The sequence below is a fragment of the Podarcis melisellensis genome (genome assembly GCF_964234715.1).
Source record: "Podarcis melisellensis genome assembly, chromosome: 5".
Lineage (NCBI taxonomy): Eukaryota > Metazoa > Chordata > Lepidosauria > Squamata > Lacertidae > Podarcis > Podarcis melisellensis.
The window spans coordinates 71,080,716-71,105,082 of NC_138537.1; the positions used below are offsets into that span (position 1 = coordinate 71,080,716).

General features: G+C 42.3%; 1 protein-coding gene across 7 annotated transcripts in view; it reads right to left on the reverse strand.

Annotated features, from left to right (window-relative positions):
• Nucleotides 1-406: 406 nt before the first annotated feature.
• The window catches only part of MYPN (myopalladin), a 66,128-nt gene continuing 42,167 nt past the window's right edge, over nt 407-24,367 (reverse strand). For 6 of the 7 annotated variants that reach the window (XM_081912346.1, XM_081912347.1, XM_081912348.1 and 3 more), the window contains 12 exons: nt 23,192-23,561; nt 22,389-22,994; nt 20,431-20,575; nt 14,252-14,344; nt 10,858-11,079; nt 10,296-10,445; nt 10,003-10,085; nt 9,664-9,790; nt 8,762-8,969; nt 7,642-7,807; nt 6,768-6,901; nt 407-5,915 (listed from right to left, as the gene is read on the reverse strand). In XM_081912346.1, the coding sequence (XP_081768472.1) occupies nt 5,746-5,915; nt 6,768-6,901; nt 7,642-7,807; nt 8,762-8,969; nt 9,664-9,790; nt 10,003-10,085; nt 10,296-10,445; nt 10,858-11,079; nt 14,252-14,344; nt 20,431-20,575; nt 22,389-22,994; nt 23,192-23,561 (2,474 nt within the window). In that variant the 3' untranslated portion in view covers nt 407-5,745. The remainder of the gene's footprint in view (nt 5,916-6,767; nt 6,902-7,641; nt 7,808-8,761; nt 8,970-9,663; nt 9,791-10,002; nt 10,086-10,295; nt 10,446-10,857; nt 11,080-14,251; nt 14,345-20,430; nt 20,576-22,388; nt 22,995-23,191; nt 23,562-24,367) is intronic. The other variant, XM_081912345.1, reaches the window with a different exon arrangement.

Genomic DNA, 24,367 nt, shown 5'->3' on the forward strand with positions numbered 1-24,367 from the left:
ATATAAATCCTGATATGTTTTGCTGCTCTTTATCAACTTGTATATTGTATATTGTTGAGGGGGAGGGGGAGAAACACATTAGGCATTAACTGATTAAGTTAAGCAGCCAGCAAAGATGATCAAGTGCCCTTTTTCTGGCATTCAGTACAACCCCCTTTTCTGAGTGACACACAGCAAGACGAACTACCGGTACTGGAATGCCTCTCATTCAGATGTGCATCTGATCTCTACAGTACTTGTCGTTGCTGATACAGCAATGGAATTGGGTACTGATCCAAACATATTCATCTGGTTCTTGCATGGACCTCACTTGCTCAGTGAGGAAAAAATGTTTTGTGTCAAATCTTACCTGGATTATTCATATGGAATTTCAAGTCACATGCCAGTCAAAGAGATACTCTCACAATGCAACTCTGAAGCATTTATTTAATGGAGGAGGGAAAATACATTTGCTGAACATTCTGACATTTCCTTTTATATGCATTTAAAATATGATTTAAAATTGCAACATTTATTCCCCCCCTTTTTCCCTAGCGAAGGTATGCACCTTCACATATTATGAAGATAAAAACCCATTTTAATGGAAATGTAACAACTCCAAATTGGTAGACTATAAGGCCACCGGCTTGTGCAGTATTTAATTTAACAGCTATAAAGTTTTGTTAGATTTTCCTTGTCATATTAACTCAGTTACAGTTTACAGAGGGTATGAGAACACTTCTCAGAGAACTGTGTTTAAATCCTTCTGGTGCAGCTTATTAAAAAGAAAATCCACAATTTGTATTACACATCACATTTCTCTGACTCAAAGCAAGTTTCCAACATATTTTGAAGCAGACATTGGTCAGCTGACATAATTTTAAAAAAGTATTTTCAGTCATTCTAAAATATGAGGATATCAATGCTGCTAGGTATGTTCATGTTTTGCCTACATATGAGAACCACACAGGGTTGTTTGTTTCCCAATACTAAATATTTGAGTTGGTGAATCTTCAAAGCCTTCATTATTAACATTTCTGCAGCACACCCTCCATGTTGTGCTTTTGATGCTGCTCTTTGCTGGAACTCACACAGAGATTTGAGCAGCTATATTTTAAATAGTCTCAAAGGACAGGAAGAAGCTTTCTGGCTTAATAGTGTTCTCATACACCATGTGCTGATTCTGGGGATGTCTTTTCGGCTTTGCAAAGTTTGTATTGTCTTAGCCAAGCTCAGAAAGGAACAAAATACATTTATAAATACATGAATTTTGAAAAGCTCAATTAAAAACCCCCTGCTCATTTTAGGGTGGTTAAGTTTTATTGAACCACCTGAGTCCTGAGTGAGTACTTAAAAGATAATGTTTATTTTGTTGTTATGAAAATTCTGTCCTTTTGCAGGTACATCTTTTGTTGCATAAGCCAAAATAATTTGTTCATAGTGCAAAGGCAGTTTGGCTTCTGTTCAATGAAATGAAGGGGAAAAAGAGCTCAAACAATATTGCAGAAGAAGAAAACTCTGGTAGAGCATCTGTACTGCATTTTGGCTATATAAGTGATTGCAACTATCTTTTCATATATTATCCACACAACTGATATCACAGAATCAAAAGTTGTTGTATAAAATATTGTAAAACTGCCCTTAATATGGCTGTTGTTTAAGAAAAGAGCTTCACAGGGAGACTGCAATGTGAGACCACTGAATTAAAATTAAAGTACAGTTTCAGTGCTATCAACTGCAACTTGAAATGGGACAAAGGTATTTATTACTATTATCACATTTCATGTGTTAATTAGCTGACCTAATTCCAGGGTGCCTATCTTATCAACAACTGTTTTGTAAATTATCACTGTCTCTGTTCTTTATGCATTTCATTTTCCTCTGACCTCATTCCTTGCAATCCCCCCCAGGTGTGTGTGCGTGTGCCTGTGTATATATATATCTCAAGATAAAGCTTCATGCATCTGCCGTGGTTGACTGTAGACAATGGAAGATTTGCCATAATACATATATTTTTAGTCTTTAAGGTGCCACAAGACCCTTGGTTGTTTTTGCTGCAACATACCTGACATGGCTACTAGTCTGGGAGGTTTGGGTGGGGGATCAACAACTGTCAGTCATGACTAAAATCCATTGAAATAAACTACAATTAAATCAGTTGTAACAAAATTCACTGAATGTTGACATTCACACATGAACACTGACAATTCTAAGTAATGTCTTTAATTTCCAGAAATATTTATATGCCTTGCATTTTTCAGATATACACAACCAATGAATGCTGCCAATCACGTATAGGTAATTTTTAACATTCACTGGTGTATACAGGCAACTCCCAGCTTACGTACATCGAACTGATGTACAACTATACATGCACACATTGTGCTGAACCTGGAAGTGACTTTCAAAATGGCAAAAACGGCCCTTAAAGAGCCCAGAAAAGGCAAAAGGCATGAAAACAGCACCTAGGAATCCCAGGAGCTCTTATACCAACAGCTGATGCCGGTGAAGAGTTGGAGTTTGAGAAAGGAGGTTTGAAGGGAGTGATTGTGGTGGAATTTGGTGTCTCGTAAGTGTTGCTGTTTTTTAAAGAGTTGTTCAAGCATTTCCAGATGGTGTTTGCAGGCTTTTCCAATGGTATTTCAAATATACACAATTTCAGCGACACTTGCAGTACCTCAGAACCAGGGTTTATTTTCAGCTGGAACACAGTTCCAGCACCTCAGGTGGGCACCATTGCCATTATAAGAGAACAAGGGAGGCGTTAATGGTGAGTTCTGGCACCTCTTTTTCTAGAAAAATTGCACTGCTTAGAACGTAACCCCTGTGTAAATTGGGAGTTGGCTGCACCTGACTTTTCAGGTTGGGCACAGCTATTGTCTGGAGCATTTACACATGAATAGAAAGGGTGGAATTCAACATAGTGTTAAGTGAATGTTCCATCAGTGCAGGGATTTCTGCTTGCACAATGGAACCCCGTCTAATTCCTAAATCTAAGGGAAGGGAGAGGGCAGAAAGTCCTGCCACACAAGTAGAAATTCTTGCACTGATGGAACACAGTAGCTGAATACCTCTAAACTTTAACCAAACTTTGGACATTTGCTGTAACATTTATGTGTCCTGAGAGCAGTGTTTTTTCCTGGGGGAAAATGGGGGTACTCAAGGGTAAGCAGTACCAGCACCCTTCCCCCCTCAGAAAAAAGCACTGCCTAAGAGACTTCTCTGCTGTTAACATAAATCATAGTATTCCTTTGTTCTTGAAACAGCAATCCCCTCCTTGTCTACAAAAGTGTTCATAGCAAAAATGACTCAATGATATTATTTGTATTCAACACTTAAGAAGATGGACTCCATCTTTCTCTATGTGGGCAGTTAAAAGTAATCCTTAATTTCATGTACACATTCTGAGTATGATTTTAATTTATCAAAGTTTAGAATATATTTTGGGGACAAGTTCCGCCCACCAAGTTCTGCTCTTTGTAGAAGGTAGCACACCCATTTAAAAGCACTTGATCTCATGATATTAAGTGCATTAGAACAGTCCAGTTTCTAGCCTAATTTAGAGAGCATTACCAGGCAACCCAGGACATTGTGTTGCCTGAGGTCCAAGATAAGCCATAAAGCTCTGTCCTTCACAAAGATAATGGCTGGTGGTGGGGAGGAGACTTAAGAGGAACAGCTAAAGCGCTGCTGCCACTGGCACCCAGCATTTGTGGCCTGAAGCAGTTCCCTACTTTGCTTATTGGTAGGGCTTGCTTGTTTATGAGAAAGCAGAGGATATGGTCTCAAATGACATTTCCTTCTTTTTGTACTCTGTCTTACTGACATCAGAATCAGACCTTGAGCTAACTAGCAATGATTGAATTCAGTTTCATATTCTGTTTTACTCTATCAACAGTCATCAGGAACATCATACCAAACTAAGTCACCAGCCTTTCATTTGTATCAATCCTTTAAAACTTGTTCATGTTAAAAAGTCTTAGCATATCTTCCTTCTCCTGTCTATATTTGTAAATATTGAATCTCTGGCAGACTTCCATGAGCTTGATGATTCTTCAGTGAAAAAAGCTAGTGATCTCAGATCATGTGTGTATGGTGGGTGCGGGTGCTTATCACTAGTGCAGTAGTAGAAAATTCTCAGGCTCTTGGTTTGGATTATAATTTAATTCTATTTTTTGGAAGGGTTCAACCTGTAGGGAGATTATACAGCCAAGTGGCTATTCTCTACTATTAATACCTATAGCAATCTTATTTTTGTGCTTTATGGGGGTCTTTGGCAGACCTGATGGCAACAGAATAATCCCTTAGCAATAAAATTGGAATCACACACCTGAGAAATAGCTGAAACATTAAGAAAATGCTAACACATATCCTTAGCTTTGAGATTTTGTTTAGAATACTGAATAAAACAGAAATGCAGTTAAACTGGTTAATGAGATGTATTAGTAAATACCTCTCTCTCATAAATAGCTTGTGTGTGTGTTCATTCTGCCCCATGCAAATAACAATTGTTTTTTCTGGGTGCAGGTGGGACATTTTACCAAAAATGCTAAAGTTCTGCTCTAGAATCAGATGCATAATTACCTCTTTGAAAACTGGGAGCTCTACTTGTACCCAAAATGAAACAAATTTATTTGATTGGAATGGGCTATAGTTTGTTTAGTACAGAATATCTGTATAAGTATTTTCTCATCAGTGTGTGTCCAAAGTGGAGGGGCGGGGAAGGAAGTAGGATGGTCAGGTGGAACTCAGTTATGTCCATCTGAAAATGTCGGGTAGTTATAGGTCCATTTGCAAAGTATTTGGATGGCATCCTTCCACTGTGCACACACAATTATCCAAACCTCCGGCTGAGAAAGGAATTCATATCGCAATGAAACAAAAATAACCTGTATGCTATTTATTTTTGTTTCAAATTAGGGAATTCCTAAAATGAGAAAAGAACTAGTAAGCACACTTCAAAATGCACATAGCAATGGTAGCTGTGGTGTCTATATAATGTGTGTTGTGTAGGATATAAGCTGTTTAATTGCACATGTTAACATCCAAACTATATGCATGGTGTTTTTCCATTAGGATTTGATACACCATGAGTACATAAATTCATGGAACATAAGCCCACAACATTTTTTAAAATGTTCTGTGGTATTTAGCAGTTCCTTTTTGAAATGCTATGCCTATCTGCATTCACCAAATCTCTTACTGGTGTAATTGTGTACTCCTCCTGAACAGATCTTTCATGATTCATTTCAATTTTTTTGCTGACATTTGACTTGTGCTTTGTGACTGTCAGCCACCTTTTAAGTATTATATTCAAAGTCATGCAGCTTACCCTCTTTCAGAATTCTCACAATGTCAATACTTCTCCTGGTCGTGTTCAGCTGGATGTCCAAAACCTTTACCATTATGCGTTTAAGGTACAGTAGTTTGTTTTTTAATTCAAGCAGAAAAAAGTGGGCAGAGCTTTTTCTTTTAACAGCTTAAAACTCAGCTGCCTCCCCTCATAATACTTGGGAGGGGTAAAACAACAGAGCACTGAACTTGCCGCAGTGCATTCAATGCTACAGTGACCCCACAGTACAATGCTGAACTAAGATCTTGTACAGTATGTTACTCACAGGAATTGCAGCAACCCTACAGTTACTCAACAAATACAAGTTGCTTGTAAACCTTCAGCCTCCTGGCTTGTACCTTCCATTCTTTTTCACAGTTCTAGTTACGGGGTGGTGGTTGTTTTTTTGCAGGTAAGATTGGAATCGGAGGTTTTTAAAGTTCTTCACTTTCTACCACAGGCTGGGATGGTGACGAAAACCGCACTGGATTCTCAACAGTCGAGAAAGCAGAAAAAATGTCGAGTCCTTGCCCCGAGAGATTTGCATATCGGGTGCCACCAGGGCGAATCTTTATTGGCTGAGGGATCTGTTGATGCCACTGGGCTGGAGCCAAAAGCAACAACAAAAATCAAAAACACCGTACACAAATCTCAAACATCTCTCTTCAATCATACATAAAGACACTGAATGTCTACCCCTACAAACACACAAGTTGAAACCTAAGAACTAGTGGGAACATGATGTTTCCAGTTGTCAACTGTTCCCAAGCTACTCAAATTAGAGAACTTCCTAGTACAGGGATGGCTAATGCCTTTTGTGGCCAAGGGTAAAATGGACACGGCAGAGGCACAAAAATGGATGTGGTGAAAGCAGATAATAACTTACTTTCTATCCACCCAGAGCCAGTCCCTTCCCTTCCTTAATCCCACCAAATACATTCTATTTGTTTGTATTCTGTCTTCCTGACTCTTCGGTATCCAACTCGGACCAAGCTACTTCTAACTGCCTCCCCATTATCTAAGTTGCTGTCTTTGCTAGTCACCCTCTGTTCAAAGCTCATCCATATAGTCTACCTGGAATCTCAAGAGTCTCAGTTCAGCTGAAACAGCATAGCCCTGAGCAAACTTATCTCCCTTTATTATGTCAACCAAGCAAAAGATCTCTAAATTAAAAGGACAATGCTAAATTCAAGAGAATATCCCAACAGAGGAATAAGATGAGAAAAGGCTACAAGCTACCACCATGGAATTGGTATTGGTGAAGTACATCAGTTCAGTTATTTTATTACTGAAATCAGGGCTGAGGAAGCTGAGCCCCCATCCTGATATTGGTGGGCTACAAACTCCCATCATCCCTAAACATTGGCCCTGCTGGCTGGGCCTGATGGGAGTTGAGTCCCACAACACCCAGATGGCCACAGGTTCTGCATCCCATACTTAAACTACACCCACTTACCGTATATGTCAAGTCTAGCAGTGCAAGAGACGATACCAGCCTCGTTTTTTGCAGACAAAGTGTACCAGCCAGCATCCACTTTCTTAGCGGGCTGAATCAGAAGGCAAACATACCCTGTAGCATCTTGATGCATACTGGAAACAAAAATACCAAGGGTTCTTGTGTTATGCGCTGATATAACTGGGGCTGTTATAACCATACACGGAAAGGAAACAAATATTTTGGGTAAGGCCTGGCTTAGTCCCCAGCATCTCCAGGTAAGGTTGGGAAAGACTTCTGTCTGAAACCCTAGATAGCTGCTGCCAGGCAGTACTGAGCAATTTCCTTTCAATGTTCACATCTGTCCCTCTCTCCCAGGTACAACAGTAGTAACCACGAGAAAGAAAATTTTCCCAGTGCACCTAAATTCTTAGACTAGACTAGGTGTCCTGGCAATGACATGTTGCATTGCTCCTCTTGTATGGAACAACACTATGGAACGATAACTTTTCTTACAAACATTTTCTGTGTTTATATGCTTGTTTACTTGCAAACATACATAATACATACAAAGTACATGCAGCCATGGCCAATTGTGGTTGTTCAGTGCATGCTTACGCAGCAATTTACAGGCATAAAGACTTCTGCTGCAGGATCCCTCTCTTTAATAGGGCAGTCTTATTACACAAAACCTGTAAAAACAGAGCCATACATGCTCCAGCCCTTATAGTGGATAAAATAGACTTCATAGGTAATATGGACTTCATGTTTGGAACTTAGTCCTTGCTGTTTCTTAGGCCTTATGCAGGATAATATTTACTTTCCTGGGCAAGGAAATGCCTCCTCACTTGTAGAATGTCAGGTATTATGCCATTTTAAAAATATTTAAAGCTACCTCATCCTCTCTCTATGGGGAGGAATGGTGTCATTGTCTTTCTTCCAATAAAAGACTGGGGGTGGCATTCCAATCACTCTGCATTCTAGCCGGACTGGATGTCCTTCTGGTACTCCACAGTTCTGTAATTTCTCAAGAATCACTGGAGCTTTCTTAACTTCTTTTTCTGGAAAAGATGGAACCAAAGGCTTGTGTGATTCTCCTATCTGGTTTCTCTCTCACCCCTCACCCTGCCCTCAGCCCCACTGGACCACATTTTAATTTAATGTTATCATTCAGACCTGCAAACAAAATGTATAACGCTACAAAATTACTCATGTGATTCTCCAGGCTTATTTGACAAATTGCAGCCCACCATCGGAAACAATACAATTCACAACAGTATAGTTTCTGGAAGACCCCAAAATATGTGTATGTATCTGTGTACGTCTGTTGGCAGTGAGAGGGCATGAGTACAAACCTTCCTACAACAAAGACACAATTTACTTAATGGAAATTGCTGGAATTGGCAGATAGAAGCTTGATCATTTCCAGCCCTGTTTTCCTCCTGCCATGTTCATATCACTATACCGGATTACATATTAAAGTTCCCTTCCTCCAAAAAAAGGCGCTTCCTCTGGAGGAAAGGAATCACTTCTGGTAGTCCACTGTTGACTGATTTGCTTTTCAAAAAACAAACATGCATTTTGCCTTTCTTCCAATATACAAATAAATATAATGCTGTTGTCACACAACCCCCCTACAGGAGGACCTGTAGTGCCACATCATAATCCTGGATTTGTGTGATGTCAGGGTCCATGGCATAGGAGCTTGAAGGGAAGGGGATTTGGCTGCCTTCTCCTTAAAGGTCCACTGATGGGGGAAGGCTTTTTAAAATAGGTCTCCTTGTGCAAGTGCCCTAGCAAGGTGCTTCTTACTCTCGTGTAATTCCAGCAATATTCTGCATGACAAAGGTTGGTTCCATCCTTCAGGTATGAAATGTGGCAAGTTCCCTTAGTATCAAGAGACACAATAAATTAAAATAATGAGGATTTTTATTTGCCTCTGTTTTGGCCAACGGAACCGTGACACTGCAATGCATGATGTAGCCTCTGCATTAAACATCAAAAAACAGCCTTACCTACAACACTAAGCTCCAGGCTGAATGAATTTTGTCCTGTTTTGTTAGTGGCAATGCAAGTGTAAATTCCAGCATCGTTTTGTGTAAGCGGATCAATAAGCAGAGAGTGCACTCCTGTCTCTCTGACCAGCATCTTATGAGTGGTGTCTGGTAAAACTGGCTTGCCATTCAGAAGCCACATCAGGTCAGGAGGTGGTAACCCACTCACCTAATAGACAAACGAAAAAGGAAGCAAACAAAAACCAACAGTGACATTATTATTGTTGTTGTTGTTAAATTTCCCCATCCATGCCTTTAAGTAAAACAGATTAGGTACAGAGTGAGATTAAAACATCCATCACTTTGTGTACCATTTCTGTTTTGCTCCTTGGTGCTCCAAAGATTCTCAAGAGGAAACTGAGGGGAAATTCATGCCATCTTTGTAAGTTACAAGCTTTAATGCAGGACGTGGTGCAGGGCCGGAAGAGGGCCCCCACCCCCGCTGAAGTACAATGTTAAAGAGGAACAGAAGGCAACAAATTCTGTTATGCCTGATCTGAGCAGGAGACCACGTCAAAAATATATATTTTATGATCCATTTGCTTATGTTGCCTTTTATTCGTTCGAAGAGTGCATTTTGTTCATTTCTACTTTCAGTTACACATTTGGGTTGTATGGCTGTGACAGGGGCAAGAAGAGAGTTGGTGGCTTTAAGTACCTCTGCTCTCCTCCAGGCTTGTGATTTTCTCTGGGTTGAAAGTTTCCACAAAAGCCAAATGTTTTAAAGTTACATACTGATAGTTATGGAGTTTTGTTATTGTCGTTTTTTTGTGGTGATCAGCCTGAACCCAGCCTGCACTGATTTTCTCTGAAGAGATGATCAAATGCTAACGCAACAGGGCAAACAAAAAAAGCCAGCCAACCTTGCAATCCAGTCTACAAAGCCGTCCTTCGTGAGCTACCATGTCCCCAGGTGCCTGCAGAAAATAAGGCCGGAAAAATCGCTCCTGGACAGGTTCCTTATCTCCTTCTGGTATACGGGATCTTCCCCTGCAATGCAAAAACCTGTAAACATGGGATGAGCTTGGGAGGCAGGGCTGCCATCTTAGAAAAAGATGAACTTCCAGCCAAGCTTAATCTTTGGGCATCTGCCTCCGTTCACTGCTGGTGAACCCACCATAGCTTCAGTTTGCCCAGTTCACTCATGCTTACCTCACAATATATCTACACACCAAGGATCAGGTGTTGTTGGTTGTTTTTACCTGTGTGACTGGATTGCTGTTGTTAATCTACCACGCATTGGAGCAGTTTGAACCAGTAAGTGACCAGAACAGCTGATTCTCCCCTGTCAGAACGATATAGGAGAGAAATAACACGATTCATTAAATTGTCTCCTTCCTCGCTGCTGTTGTTGTGGTGTTTAAGACCAATGTACGGTTATGATATAACAGTGGTACTAGTTAATTGGACTTTCCAAAGTTATGCAGCTTTGTACACAAGTCTAAAGCTTGGGGGAAGGGATGCAATACATTTTTAAAGGGAAGTAAACCCTTACCTGTGGATTTGCAGCCATGAATGTATAGTTCCCATCATCATCGTTCGTGGTCTCTTCAATATGCAATGAGCATGTCCCATCACCCTCCCTGATCATCTTGAAATGTCCATCTTTCTTTGAAATCTGCTTGCCATCCTTAAACCAATATACCTGTCATGATTGTAAAGAAAGGAGACTTAGGCTGCACACTTACCTGTGAGAGCAAGTCTCACTGAACTCAACCAGACTACATTCCACACCATTGTTGCGGTGCCCCCAAGGCTCTGCCCCCAGTGCAGCTGAACTGGTTGTGCTCTCCTAAATCTGTCTCTGATAGTTGCTACAGCTACAATCCTATACATACTTGCCAAAAAGTAAATCCAACTGAATGGAGAATGGTTCATTTCTTCTCATGGGCTACTTGAGATTGAACAGTTCACCAAGAAGCCCTTCCCCACCACATTCAAATCAATTTACTTGGTGATGACAAGTCATTGTACTCTAAGCCTTCACATACACTATACATTTAAAACACATCGCCAGCATGGTCTTCCCTTCTGTTGGATTTTTGTGCACCACCTACCTTAGGTATAGGAATTCCAACAATTTTGCAAGTGAAGGTAGCAGGGTACCCTTCCAAGACACGGAAATGCTTGAGTCTCTTGTCGAAGATTGGGGCAATGCACTTGCCTGTAGGGATCTCATCATGCTCAACTTCATCATCTGATTCATCCACTGGGGTACGTTCAAGGCGAAACTCTATTTCGTTCATCAACCTCTGCTCAAAGCTGGAAATTTTATATTCCTGCAATATAACCCAGTGGAGGGACATAGTTAGTTACAAAATTTGAACTCCAATATATTGCTGAAATCACAGTTCACAGCAGATACATCAGTGTTGTTTCCTCCATCTTCATAGAGACTGGCTATCCCCAGAACCAAGCAGTAGGGCCTTTCCAAATGAAACCTGTGCATTGAGACATTACTTCAACCTCTGATTTTACCATGGGTGAGATCAAATGGGTTTTGGATTTCTCCATTCCATTCCAGCTTCCTTCCCTTGCTGCCCCCAAAATGAACTGACAATGACTTCAGACCATCACTATTTTGTGTGAGACTTCAAGTGTGTACTATAAATTTAGGTTTTTGCAATTAAAGTGGATTAAAAACATTCTGTTGCCCTAACAGAACAAATCTACTTATAACACCACCACCCCAGACATTTTGCAGATAGAAAAGTGACAGGAAAATGCACTGAAAAGTGTAGAATGAGCAAGCGATTAACAGAAAATATATAAACACCCCATAAGCAAATCAGTACAAAAACCAAAGAAAGACTGGACATAGTGTAATATCCATGTAAGCTTCAGGCAAAATAGGATAAATGCTCAATAAGCATTTCATTTGGAGGCACCATGAGTTATCCTGAGTCTTGCTCCTGATGTCACCTGGCTAAACTACAAAGGTTTAGAAGCCTGCAGCCTCTAGAAGGGACACACCATGTACATTTCCTCTTATACTTGGTTTGTTTATCCTGAGGGCCCAATTTGTGAGATTCTTCACCTTCAAAAAAGAGGAGGATTGCACAAAAATAGTTCCTACATGTGTTGGCTTTTGTCAGGAGCACTAAACATTAATGAAAGTGCATAGATAGCAGAGAGGACACACTTACTCTTCCATCACACAGAGACTGGCAGGTTGAAGCTTCTTAAGTGTCAGCTTAACACCTGACTAGGACTAGGCAAAAGGTGAAAGATATTAAACACAACTCTCCCCTTATTTTTTAAGAAAAGTATTAGCAGTTGCAGGGAGTCCCCAAATTTGATCAGGACTGTGACACTGGGGGAGGGGATTCGGCCCCTTCTCTCATGACGTTTTCCTGCATAAAAGCACCCCTCTCCCACTCCAAAACATGTTTTTCCCAATGCGGAAAACCATGCAGGCACCCACCAAATGATACTTGTTCATGTGCTAATGAAGAGTTTGAACATATGCTACTTGTGCTGTTATTGTGTTATGAAATAACCAGACATTTCCCCTTTAATTTCTCCCTTCCCCAGGAAAGTCTTGAGAGCAGTATACTTACTGCCTTCCAGGTCATGAATGCACAATGTTATGTAACTGAATTAGTTATAAAAATTTGTATCCCAAACTAAAAATAACTTAGATAATTGTTGACAGGTACTTCCGTGACTCATTTGACTAGATCCTGTTTACTACTGAATTATTGTTTATATAATACCATTTTATTGGTTTGTACATTGTATCTCTGTTTTTAGGATACTGTTTTATTGTTTTTATGGTGTATTTTTGTTTTCAGTACTGTACTCCTTTTAAATAAATAAATATTGGTTGTTTTAATTTTGTCCCAATCTATCTTAAATCTGACAATGAGTACAAACAAGTTGATAATGGGCTTTCTTATGTGCGTTTTTTTTTAATGTCCATCTATCTTCCTTGCATGGAATCAAACGTTTGTTTTTGGAATTTGAAGGGCTATGGACTACTCTTAAACCGAACTTCCTATAAATCTTTCACTGCAGGGCAGATAACATCAGGACAATTTTAACTGGGAAAATGCTATGTGGTGGGGATGGTTAAGTCCCTCTTCCCCCAGTGCTATGGGGAATCTTTCTTTTCTTTTTCTCTTTCAGTGTGTGCAGGGCATCCTAATTATGGTTCTTCTGCATCACATTGAATTTGATCCTTAAAACATGTCCTTAAGGAGAATGGTTTTCATGAGTTCATCCAACAGTGAAAGACTGAGCCATGAAGCCATGAGTCCACCACTAGATGGGGGTCGTCAGATCACCTTTGGGTTGGCTGTGCTTCATGGCTTTTCACCAGCTGGCATGCAAAGCCTATCCTTCTAGAATTTCACCTTGTTTAGTTTTCTCTTTCATGAAGCATGCCTCAGCAAATTGCTATACAAAATGGAGCAAATTCCTGTCTCAGTTACTTGCTTCTGATGGTTGTTACAGAATGCCTTTGCAAAATAGAAAGGCATGAACTTCTAATAGTTGCCAACTGAAAGCACTTATTCCATGGTAGTAGATAAAAAAGGTCAAACATTCTGCTTATTGCTTTGTGATCTAAGCCTCCAAAATTGCTAAAACTAAGGTCAGTCTGAACCAGGGAAGTGCTGGACCCCAGAAATCATATATCTCAGCTCAGTCCATAGATGCAGTATTCACACTTGACATTTTTAACTTGAGGTAATTTTAAACTGGCTTAATATTTTAACTTTCGTATGTTTTTATAGTATGGTTGTGAATTTTTCCCTTTTTGTAAACTGTTTTGAGGTTTTTTACGGTATATAAATTTTATAAAATTAATTAATTAACTAATTAAAGGGCAAACTAGATGTGCAACAGGAAGCATATGTGTTTAAATGTGTGGGTTTCCTTGCAATATGCATAGAAACAGGAGCCCAGACCTCTCTTAATCACTGCTTTTGCCTCTATTGCAGATAGAAACCTGGGCATTTAATATGCACATATGCACATATGCTCACTATGTATATTTTATCATTACATGAGCCCTTTTTGTACCATGTTAAAACTGTAAAAATGTGAATTGACAAGTCACACTTTCTTAGCCTGTAAGCTGGGAATAATAGTGTCTCTGTGAAGTACTTTGGGATAGGATGGGATTATCTAGCTAACTAAGTAATAACACATAGAGCTAATGTACTTCTAGAATTTAGAGCTTCTTTACCGTATGGGTTTACAGAACATCTGTCTTGAAGTATAGCCTTCTTATTCTTAACAAATTGGGAGCTTCATAATTGTCAAAAAATGTCAATTACTGTCAATTAATGGTCAAGAATTATCATGGAGGTATTTTCTGTAAGAAATAAACACACACACGCTCTCCCTGCCACTTCCAATTGTGTTAATGGCTGAATTTCAGATTTTCAAATTCTAGTCATCAGATTGACATATGGAGCCTAGATGGGAAGGTTAGCAGGGTTGTACCTTAGATACATCCTGAGCTGTAAAGTTGAAGATTGGGGTATCATTGCTTGGTCCCTGAAGCTTGCGAGCCAAATTTTCATCATAGGTTGCTCTCTGGTAGAGGGAAGTAATGGGATTAGGAAAATGTTATGAAGATTTATATGGGCATAATTTTAATAAAATCTAGCACAGGCAACAGAAGGGAGTTTCAGAAGTGACACGTAGTGTGGGGTTTGATTAATCACCCAGTACTGCAGTGCACACACCATTTCAAATAATTAAGAGAGCATAGAATATTTTACAAGCTGGAAGGGACAGTTTAATTCCCAGTGATTTGAACTAAAAAGTCCCCACTGGTTAAAATGAGGAGCTGAATTGCAAATTCTGAGGTTAAAAAAAAATTCAGTCCCTACTTACTACATGGAGGTAGTGGGGACGACTGAGGGACCTTCCTTTCTCCCCCCACCCTCTTGTAAAGTTTGAAACAAACACCTTAAAAACAAGGATGGGGGAACCTGTGGCTATCCAGATGTTGTTGGATTATAAATCTCTCATTCTTGAACAATGGTCATGGTGGCTGGGCCTGACAGGACCTGGAATTCAACAATATATGTGAGCTATAGGTTCCCTATCTTTGCTTTAAGTGTTCTCTGGTAACGACAGAGGGCTGTGTATGGCTGAGGATGGCTGCAGCAGCCCTGTGGGCTAATTCTCCTTTGTACTTACAAGGAGATACCATTTTCGAAATCAATAAAATTTGTCCTTTTCTTTTGGCTATTTTGAATTAAAGGGGACTATGTGGTGGCATGGATTTAAACAATAAGAAACATAAATAAAGCTTGGGACATTATTGTTGTTTTGTTCATTCTCGTGTTCCTTAAAATATTATAATTAATTGGGAAAACTAATATTAATTCTTGGCATATAAGACTGGAAGATAAATCAGAGTATACTCTGTACTCTGTTTGCATAAAAGCATTAAAGAAGACTATAGCGCTCTGCTCTGCAACATTTTTAGGAAACTGAACAAATGAACCCAGAATCTCTCCAATGAAGTTGTTCACTCCTGATACCAGTGGAACAAAAACAGTCAGCCTGAGGCCTTTTCTGTTTCAAAACGGGTAGAATGCTAGGGCCCTATAACAAAAAATGAGCAGACCCTGGTAGAAAAAATGATGGGAAGATGCACTGGAAATTGTGGGATAACAATTACTCAACACAGTGTCATCTAACCTCTCTGCAAACAAATTCGGATAAATGCTCAATAAACAAGTCATCTGGTAGCAATCAGAGCCCCTTCTATTGCAGCAGCTATTGTGTGTCTGGCAAAACACAAGGAAACGTCCCTGCGAATGCTATCCAAGCAACAAAGGCGCATCTAGGGGAGCTTGACCAGTTCGGTCGCACCAAGCATGGAGATTCTGGGGCGCTGCAACTGTGACATCCAGCAGAAGGAGGGAGTTGGGGAGGGGGACACACACACCAGATTTTGGCATTTACAGTGGGCCACAGAAATTTGAGATGCTAAGGTCTGCCACTGCAAGCAACCCTGCAGAGGACATCCTTCTCTCTGAGGGGCCTCAGCTTTCAGCTCTGCCTGACCTCACCACAGAAACCAATGGCACACTAGGACTGAAGCCAGAAGACGGAGCTGCTGGAATGACTAGCAAACTGCGGCTCCATTATTTTCAGTGAGAACTCTCCCCTTTCAGGAAAGCAAGGAGAGTTTGCTGAGGGGAGAGAAATACTTTTGTTGAGTTGCTAGGGAGGATTTCTGTGCACAAGCTCAGTAGGGAGGAGGCTCCTTAGCAATCATTTCTTTCAAATGTTTTGGTGGACACAGAAAGCAGGTGTGTATCCTGAACTTGACACTGAAGGGTTGAAAGTGTCAGTCCTGCCTGACTTTGTCACAGTTCCTGTCTTTGCTCTGCCATCTTCACAACTCTTCTGGTTCTGGGAGACCAGAGGGGAGGGGAGAGCAGGAGGGCTTCCAAGCAAGAGGTATTATCGCAGCTCAAGCCAAAGGACTAAAGGAGGCCACAGAGCAGGGGCAGTCAGGGGTTTTACGGGTGGGGCAGAAGAAAAGAGAGGGGTGAGGAAACAGGGTAATGGGTATTTATTTATTTATTGTTAATGTTTCTATACTGCCTTTCTGTAAACCAGCAAGGAACTGTACAACTGATCAGAAACAGTAAACAACATTAAAACTATATCTTTAAAACCTAAGCCATTGGAGCACAAAATGTGCAGGAGGAATGACTTGTTGAGATGTCACTGGGCAGATTCACGTAGGGGCAACGTTAACATATTACACCTGTTTCTTTCATGCAGCTTCCCCTACCTCAGCTCAGGAAGACAGGTGGGAATTGAGGCAGGACACACAACACGGTGTGAGCAGCACAAGCAGATGCTGGCAAAAAGAGCAGCAGAGCTTCTGGGAAAGGTCAGCCCAATAAATTAAGCTGATGATTCTGAAGGGCTTTAGAACTCTGCTCTCTGCCACTCCACATTCAGCTTTTATAAAAACTATTCATTAAACCCAGATCTATCACTGATATAGAAAACCTGATTTTTAAAACATCAAGTGCTTTAAACATACTTGTAATACAACAAACTAATGAACAAACTTTTGATTGCTCACACAAACTACACTGGTCCCTTGGGTTGGCACCAGAATGCGGTGCAGTTGGGCATTTGCTGTGATGTCAAGATCTGCAAAGGGGCCCAGCACCCTAAAAGTGCAACCATTCACACTTCTTGTGGGGTGTCCAAAAAGGGTCAGATGTGGCATGTTAGTATGTTCCACTTCTCCCAGGTTAAGGGTAGGTGCCTGGTCTAAGGTACACTCCTCACCACCGCCACAAAAAATATCCTAGATCAAGTACTTTTAGACCCCACCCCAAGTGGTCAATTGCTGAAAATATTGGGAAATGAAAGATGAAGAGATGGAAAGAATGAAAATGCTTTGGATGAAACGACAATGAAGTAAATGGCAATCACAATCTATTATCACGGTAATGAAAGATGGTTAAAAATTAACATTTCATATCACACAATCCAATGCACATCAATTCAGGAGTAAATATCGGTGTGTTCAGTGGGGCTTACTCCCAGGTAAGTGTGCACAGGATTACAGCCTCAAACATCTTGGCTCACTGTTCAATCACATCATGTATAAATAAATAGCTCATGCTGTCATCAGCACAAAGTGACTGTTGTTTCTAAAGGAGTTATTATGCCGTTAACATAAAAGATTGGGTGGTATTTCACAGTAGCCTTCTAAGAAATTCATCTCACCGCTTCAGCAAGTACAGACTTTAGCACCTATGATTCATCTGCAAAGACCCATCATGTGCCTGTGACTTACTAGAAGTGGTTTGGCAGGTGACTATGTCCCCAGAGCTGTCAACAAACCATATCACCTAAGTTATTGCCTGTGGGCAGTCTACCTCCAGGCTGATTTCCTTTTGTAAATATAAATATTTGGGCAAGGGTGGGGACAGCTGATTTACATGCACTGCATGGCAGCTACAGCTAAGTTTGTATAGGGAGCTCCTCGCAAACCCGCTGAAGATGAAAAATTGCCTCTGCATTGTCATTAGTACATTCCTATGTGCTACTTCACATTTATATATACAGGAACAAGGTCAGAGTTTAACTGGACTCCAAGTCACCACACTTGGCCCTTGAATCTGTTTTCAGCAACAGGGCTCAAATCTGGGTCAAGTGAAACAACAGTTAAAAATAGAATATATTTTAATGTGTGCAACAGTACTTTCCCCTACACCAGTGTTTCCCAACCTTTTTTGGGCAAAGGCACACTTGTTTGATGAAAAAAATATCGAGGCACACCACCATTACAGCCCCGTGACGTCAGCGCGCAGCGTCACGCCGGGAGGGACGCACGAAAGTGTAACTTTCAATTTTTTTCCCTCCCCCTTGCCGGGGAACCTCCAAGCTTTGGGGGGTGGGGGGGGGAGGAGGCAGCAAAGCGAGGGACTGGGGGACCCTAACCCTAACCCTAACCCTCACCAATCACCCGGGAAAGCATGCGAACGGGGAGGCCCCGTGTCCTGCTCCCAGCAGCGGACGGCACAAAGCGAGGAGGCCTGGACAAGGCAGCACGCTCCCCGCTCTCGCTGCATCGGGGCTTTTCTCCTCCAGGCCGCTTTCGAAGTCCCCTTCTCCGCTCCCAAGAGCCGGAGCCGCTGCTTCTAGGCCCTGTCCGAGCCCCGACTTGTGGCCTCACTTCGAGGAGCGCCTGTTGCTGGGGACGGGGCTGCATCCCCCTCAGCCGCCGCCTCGCTTCCTTCCAGGAGACCCGACGGCTCCCCCTCTCCCGCTCGCCCTCCTGCGCCCGCAGCAGACCGAGACCTCCCCGCCCCCGCCCGGCTCGGCCCTACCTGGGCGCCTCCAAGCCCGGCCGGCTCCGCGCTCCACGCCGGGCAGCTGCAGCAGGGGCTGCGCGGGGGCGCGCGGCGGCCCAGCTGAGCGCGCCCCGGAGCCGCCGCGCCGTCGCTCGCGAGTCCCTCCGAGAGCCCGCGGGACTGACTCCGGAGTCGCGAGGCGGCGCGTCGCCCAGGGAAGGGGCGGCTTCCCACAAGCACGACGACCGAAAAGAGCCCAGCAGAGCGCGCGCCCCGGAGGACTTGGGGGGGGGTCTGTAGGGCATCAGTGGCCCCCAGAATTCTGCCCGCCCCTCGCCCCATTTGATCCAGATTTACCCTCTGGGGAGAGCGAGCCCCGGCCCAGCAGGGGGCGCCCTCGCTCCGTCCTCCGGGAAGCAAACGCCCTCGCCCGCCTCCCTCCAGGCAACATCTCGCGGCACACCAGGCAACATCTCGCGGCACACTAGTGTGCCGCGGAACACCGGTTGGGAAACACTGCCCTACACCATGGAGCAATCACAGTCACTTATCCTGCAACTGCTCCCAATTCAAACAGGGCTATCATATTTTTCAAAGTTTCTTCTTAGGTGAGAGGAAACCCCATCCAAAACTCTGATTTTTAGGAATCAAACAATGTTCACTTCTCCATCACCCTCTTTCCTCCTTTCTTTCCCTTCTCTTGTACTACTTATGTCTAGAGGAATCATAAAACATTTGCCATGTGGTTACAAATACATTTAAATTCTTAGTCGCTTTGAGGCAACACTCTTTTTTTTTTAAGTCACAAATAACAAAAACTCCATTTCTGATATCCATTAGTTCCATGGTTCCCTATTGGCTAAGTACTGCGGAGCCCCCAGTTTTTCAAAAGCCAAACCATGGACTCCCTACTTTTGAAAATTTTGATATCTCTATGGTAGCTTTGTTGGTTCATTAGAAGTAGCGGCAATTAGCAAATCCAGTTTACAAGTCTCCTGCATCCTAGGAGATCAGTGTTCTGGTCACTTGCAAAGACGCCATGAGCACTCAAGAAAGCTCATTTCTGATCTGAGAAGTGAATCAAAGAACTATATAAGCAGCAGAAGCTCTCACCACTGATCACTCAGTCTTCTCCCCTTCTGAGAAGTCACTAGACATTGTCCACACAATTTCAAGCCAAACTCCATTTCCTTAAGGATTAGAACCCTTAAAAAAAATATCAAACAGCACCTCCCTGACAGATCTCTCCTCCACCTCCGCCATCCCTCCAATAAGTTTAACAGGAAGCAATGAGCAGAAACTGCAGTGCTAAGACTGGCGGTGAGAAGAGAAGTGCCTTGTGGAGCAGCTGCAACAGCCACTGCCAACTTCATTTCCCCAGAATGCCTCTGGACTCTAGCATAGCAGTCCAGAGGAATTCTTCTCAAAATAAGATGGGGTGGATGCAGCCTCACCTGGTACTTCTCTTCACTGTGCTGGGATGAGCACTGCCACCCAGAAAATGGCTTTAAAAAAGGATGCCAGAAAGCAGCAGCAGCTGTAGCAGGTCTTGTAGGGCGCTGCCATTTGCCTCACCATACCAGAAACTGATGCTGCACCTGAATATACACACAAGAGTTCTCATCAGCAGCCCTGCTGACAGTGATTAATGTTTTGATCCTAAACATTAGGCCAGTCTATGTGCCTATAATGCCAGTAAAATGTCACACTATCCCTGGGCATAATGCCATGCAGTGTGATATTTTGCTAGCCTAGTGTGTTGGGGGTGTGAAGCAAGGTGTGGGCTGAAGGTCCAAGAAGAGCACATGTTTAAACAGTAGGCAGTGCTCTTACCTGTGGGCCATGTGGAAATGCATCATCCCGTAAATGCAGCCTTTTCTCCAGGTCCTTGACAACAGCAGCTTTGTGATCTCTAATTGAATCTTCTGTTGGCAGTGGCAAAGGCCTAAGATTTTTCTTCACCGTTCCCTGGCTTCCACTACAAAACAAATCTTCTGTTAAAATGCTGCTTTAGCATTTCATTAACCCATGCTTCTTTTCTTTTTTCTACAAAAAACCACTGCCAACAAAAAGAAGCTGATCAGATCCAGCCAGGGTCCATATGTGGATTAAGTACACCCAGCTCTGTAAATTATGATGCAATGATAATTTCTCGCCCTCTACACCAAACAGCTGATCAGTGCAGTTGCAATTTATTTCATGGGCTGAGTGGTATAGCCCTTGCTAGTGCACACACACTGTATAGAACCAAGGTCTTAGTCAATGATCCCAATCATTATGAAGAAAGAGGATGGGAAGTTCTAAATAGACTACAGCTGTGATCCACTGGATAACTTTTACAGATACTATCCAGCTTTTCAAGTATAAATCTCCTGGAGATGCCTCAAATGTCTGCTAAAAATAAATTAACTAAAGCTAAAAATGCAGTTAAGGTAAAGGTACCCCTGCCCATACGGGCCAGTCGTGTCCGACTCTAGGGTTGTGCGCCCATCTCACTTAAGAGGCCGGGGGCCAGCGCTGTCTGGAGACACGTCCGGGTCATGTGGCCAGCGTGACGAAGCTGCTCTGGCGAGCCGGCACCAGCGCAGCACACGGAAACGCCGTTACCTTCCCGCTATAAAGCGGTACCTATTTATCTACTTGCACCTAAGGGTGCTTTTGAACTGCTAGGTGGGCAGGAGGTGGGACCGAAAGACAGGAGCTCACCCCACCGCGGGGATTCGAACCGCCAACCATGCGATCGGCAAGCCCTAGGCGCTGAGGTTTTACCCACAGCGCCACCCGCGTCCCTTAAAAATGCAGTTAAAGTGAAGCAAAATGCAAATGAAACTCATTGCAATAATAAGGTCTGGAGGTTGCAAAGGAGGACAACAGCTTGGTGGGATCCCTGTCCTCAAAGAAGCAGCATGGCCAGTGCAATATAAAAGCTGATACAAAAACTGCTCTCGGGACCACAAAACCTGCTTCCCACTAGTGCTTTCCCCCCCCCTAAAAAAATGTTTAGGGGCACTCTCATTTTTCTACTCTAATTGAAATACTGCCCCTCAATGAGGCCAAACTTAGATTCACAATATGTTTAGGGGTATGCATCCCCCTGCATCGCCCCCGAAAAAAGCACTGTTTGTAACCTTTATTAATATCAATATTTAATCCCACCAGGGCACAAGGATTTCATACTAACAGCTGCTCCAACTTGTCTGAATTAAGTTTAATCTGTTCAACTTCATTCATTTGATCATCGCTTCCAAAAATGGAAGACAGAAATGGCAGCACCTGGATGTTTAGCTAATAAGGTACAAGGAATACTGGTGACACTAAACTCCAGACGATCTGTCCCAATAGGTTCATACAGTGATGTATCAATAGTCTTTTCCCACCCCTGGGCAAAAGAATAGAAAGTGCTAAGTGGAATTCAGAACTCCCAAGAAAGCACATAGTGGTGTGACAGAATGAATAAGCATGCATGGTAAAAAGATCCTCCTCTTCCCTACCATACACTTTCCTATTGGGGATAGAGATTCTAAATACAGAATATTAAAAATAACCTTGCCTGTGATATTGTATACAGACTCCTGGAGAGCTTTCCTTCAAAGGACCACTTTCCCTCCTTTTTCAAGAGCTCATCAATGTATAGGTTCTAATAATGGAGGCCAATTTGTTAACTGTGCTCAAAACACCCTACCCCACAATTATTATTTGGCAGATGTTTCCTATGGACAAACCATCCCTGTCTGTTCTTTCACAATGGCTCCCTTGTACTAACTTGAATGTGTAACATTTTCATCACTTACGGAGTTGGCGCACTTTTAGGTAGACCCATGGCATTCGTTGGGGGTGTAGAAGGAAGAGAAGGTAGAACAGAGCTGAGGAAGGCTACCGGGTTCTGAATGCGACCAGTTGGAGAGAGAGGAGTAGGAGGCACATTTTGGGGCTGGAACTGATTCATGCTAGATACAGAAAGCAACAGTGGTGGCAACACAGGTTCTTTGGGACTTGTAAGAGGCTGCTCAGTTTGGTTTGCCAACCCTCCTGGAGGCCTTGTCTGGGCTGGTGGGGATCCTAAGAAGTTCTCCTTGTTGGTTGTCCTCTGGGATCCTTGTGGTATGTTGCTGAACGAAGGCATGGGGGAGCTGGAAGGAGAGCTGACAGCTGGGGTGGTGTTCTGAGATGCCAGGAACTGCTTAGGACGGGTGTAGGTGAATGTCTGTGTTGAGGGACCCTTGTTTTGCTTGTATGTAGTCGATGAAGGCTGCTGCTGTTGCTGGTTGGTTGAAGTAGCAGAGTTCAGTGTGCCAGTATTGAATGGCAACTCTCTTGGAGGTGGGGGGGATGGTTGCTGTGTTTGCTGTTGCTCAAGCAAAACCTGGGTGTGTAGCTGTTTTAACTGGGTGGGATCTCTGCATACAAAAACAAAAATGGATGAAATCTTTATTAGGGCCCATAAGAAAAGCATTGTGACGTGCAAATCAGGCCATAATATACTATACATATTATACATAATATAATTTCTGTTTGAAATAAGAATATAAGTAACAATTAAAATGGAATTCCATTTCAGACACGGCTAAAGCTTTAAAAATGCCTTCTTACTTACAGTTTTGGTTTAGCCAACACAGGAGGTGGCTCTTTAGAAGGTGAGGTTAGCTCCTGGTTTTTAAATATCTGTCCGTTGATCTTATCTGGGAAGCAGTTTGGTCTGGTTTGATTTGTAGGCACTCCTCCACCCTCTGATGAAGCTTCGCTTCCTTGATCATCTTCCGGAAGCTTAAAGTGCACATGAAGGCCTATCTTGGAACTTGACCGAGGTTCATTGTGGTTTACAAGAACTCCTTCCAGTTTAGGCTTTGGAGGCTGATCCACCCGCGGATTTGAAGGGGCAGGTGCAGAAGGCTGCTGCTCAGCAGCAACTAAACTGATAGAACTTATAGTATGGAGAGCAGCATTATTATTCTGGTCCTCAGGTCCTGGAATAGCAAGCATTACAGTTATGGCCTTGGTAACTCATTACACAAATCAGTAACAACAGGGGTGCATAGAAGGGGCAAAATGCATTTTGAGTGGTGTGCAAGCTTTGTCACTCATATCAGATTACTGAAGGCAAGACAAAATATTTTAGGATTTTTGTTTGGGGATGTGTGCTTTGGAGGTGCCTATGACCCAAATATGCTGAACTTGATTACAGTGACAGCATACACATATTAATCAGAGAGACCTAAAATACTCTAAACTTGATTTTCTTGCAATTGGTGTAAACAAGCCTTGTTTAAGTTGGTGTGACATATAAGCAGTTAAAATGGTCTGCTCTTCCTGCAATGTTACTGCACAATCCTGATTAAAAATACTCAAGAAAGCAGTGAAAACAGAGTGATAGAGGTCAAATTTATGAATCCTGACTAGTAGGAACATGGCTGAGTGGAACTTAGAACCCCACTGACATGTAGATCTGTGGATCATGACTAATATTTTAATATGCCTTTTAAATTTTGTCACATTTTATCTTACTTATTTGTTTCAGTTTAGCCACTCCTTCACAAGCACACTATACTAACTAATTTTGAAACACCTGAACAAAAAAAATACCCCCCCCCAATTATTATGATACAAACTTTTAATGAAATTGGTGTCTTTAGGCACATCCAACTGAGATATGTCACCAGATTGGATTGAAATACTTTCACATTGAAGGAAATGTAGTCGAGAAAGGCTGCTTCCTTGCCGAACCCAAACTCTTTTCCATATTCTCTGAAGTTCAGGCCACATATCAATGTGT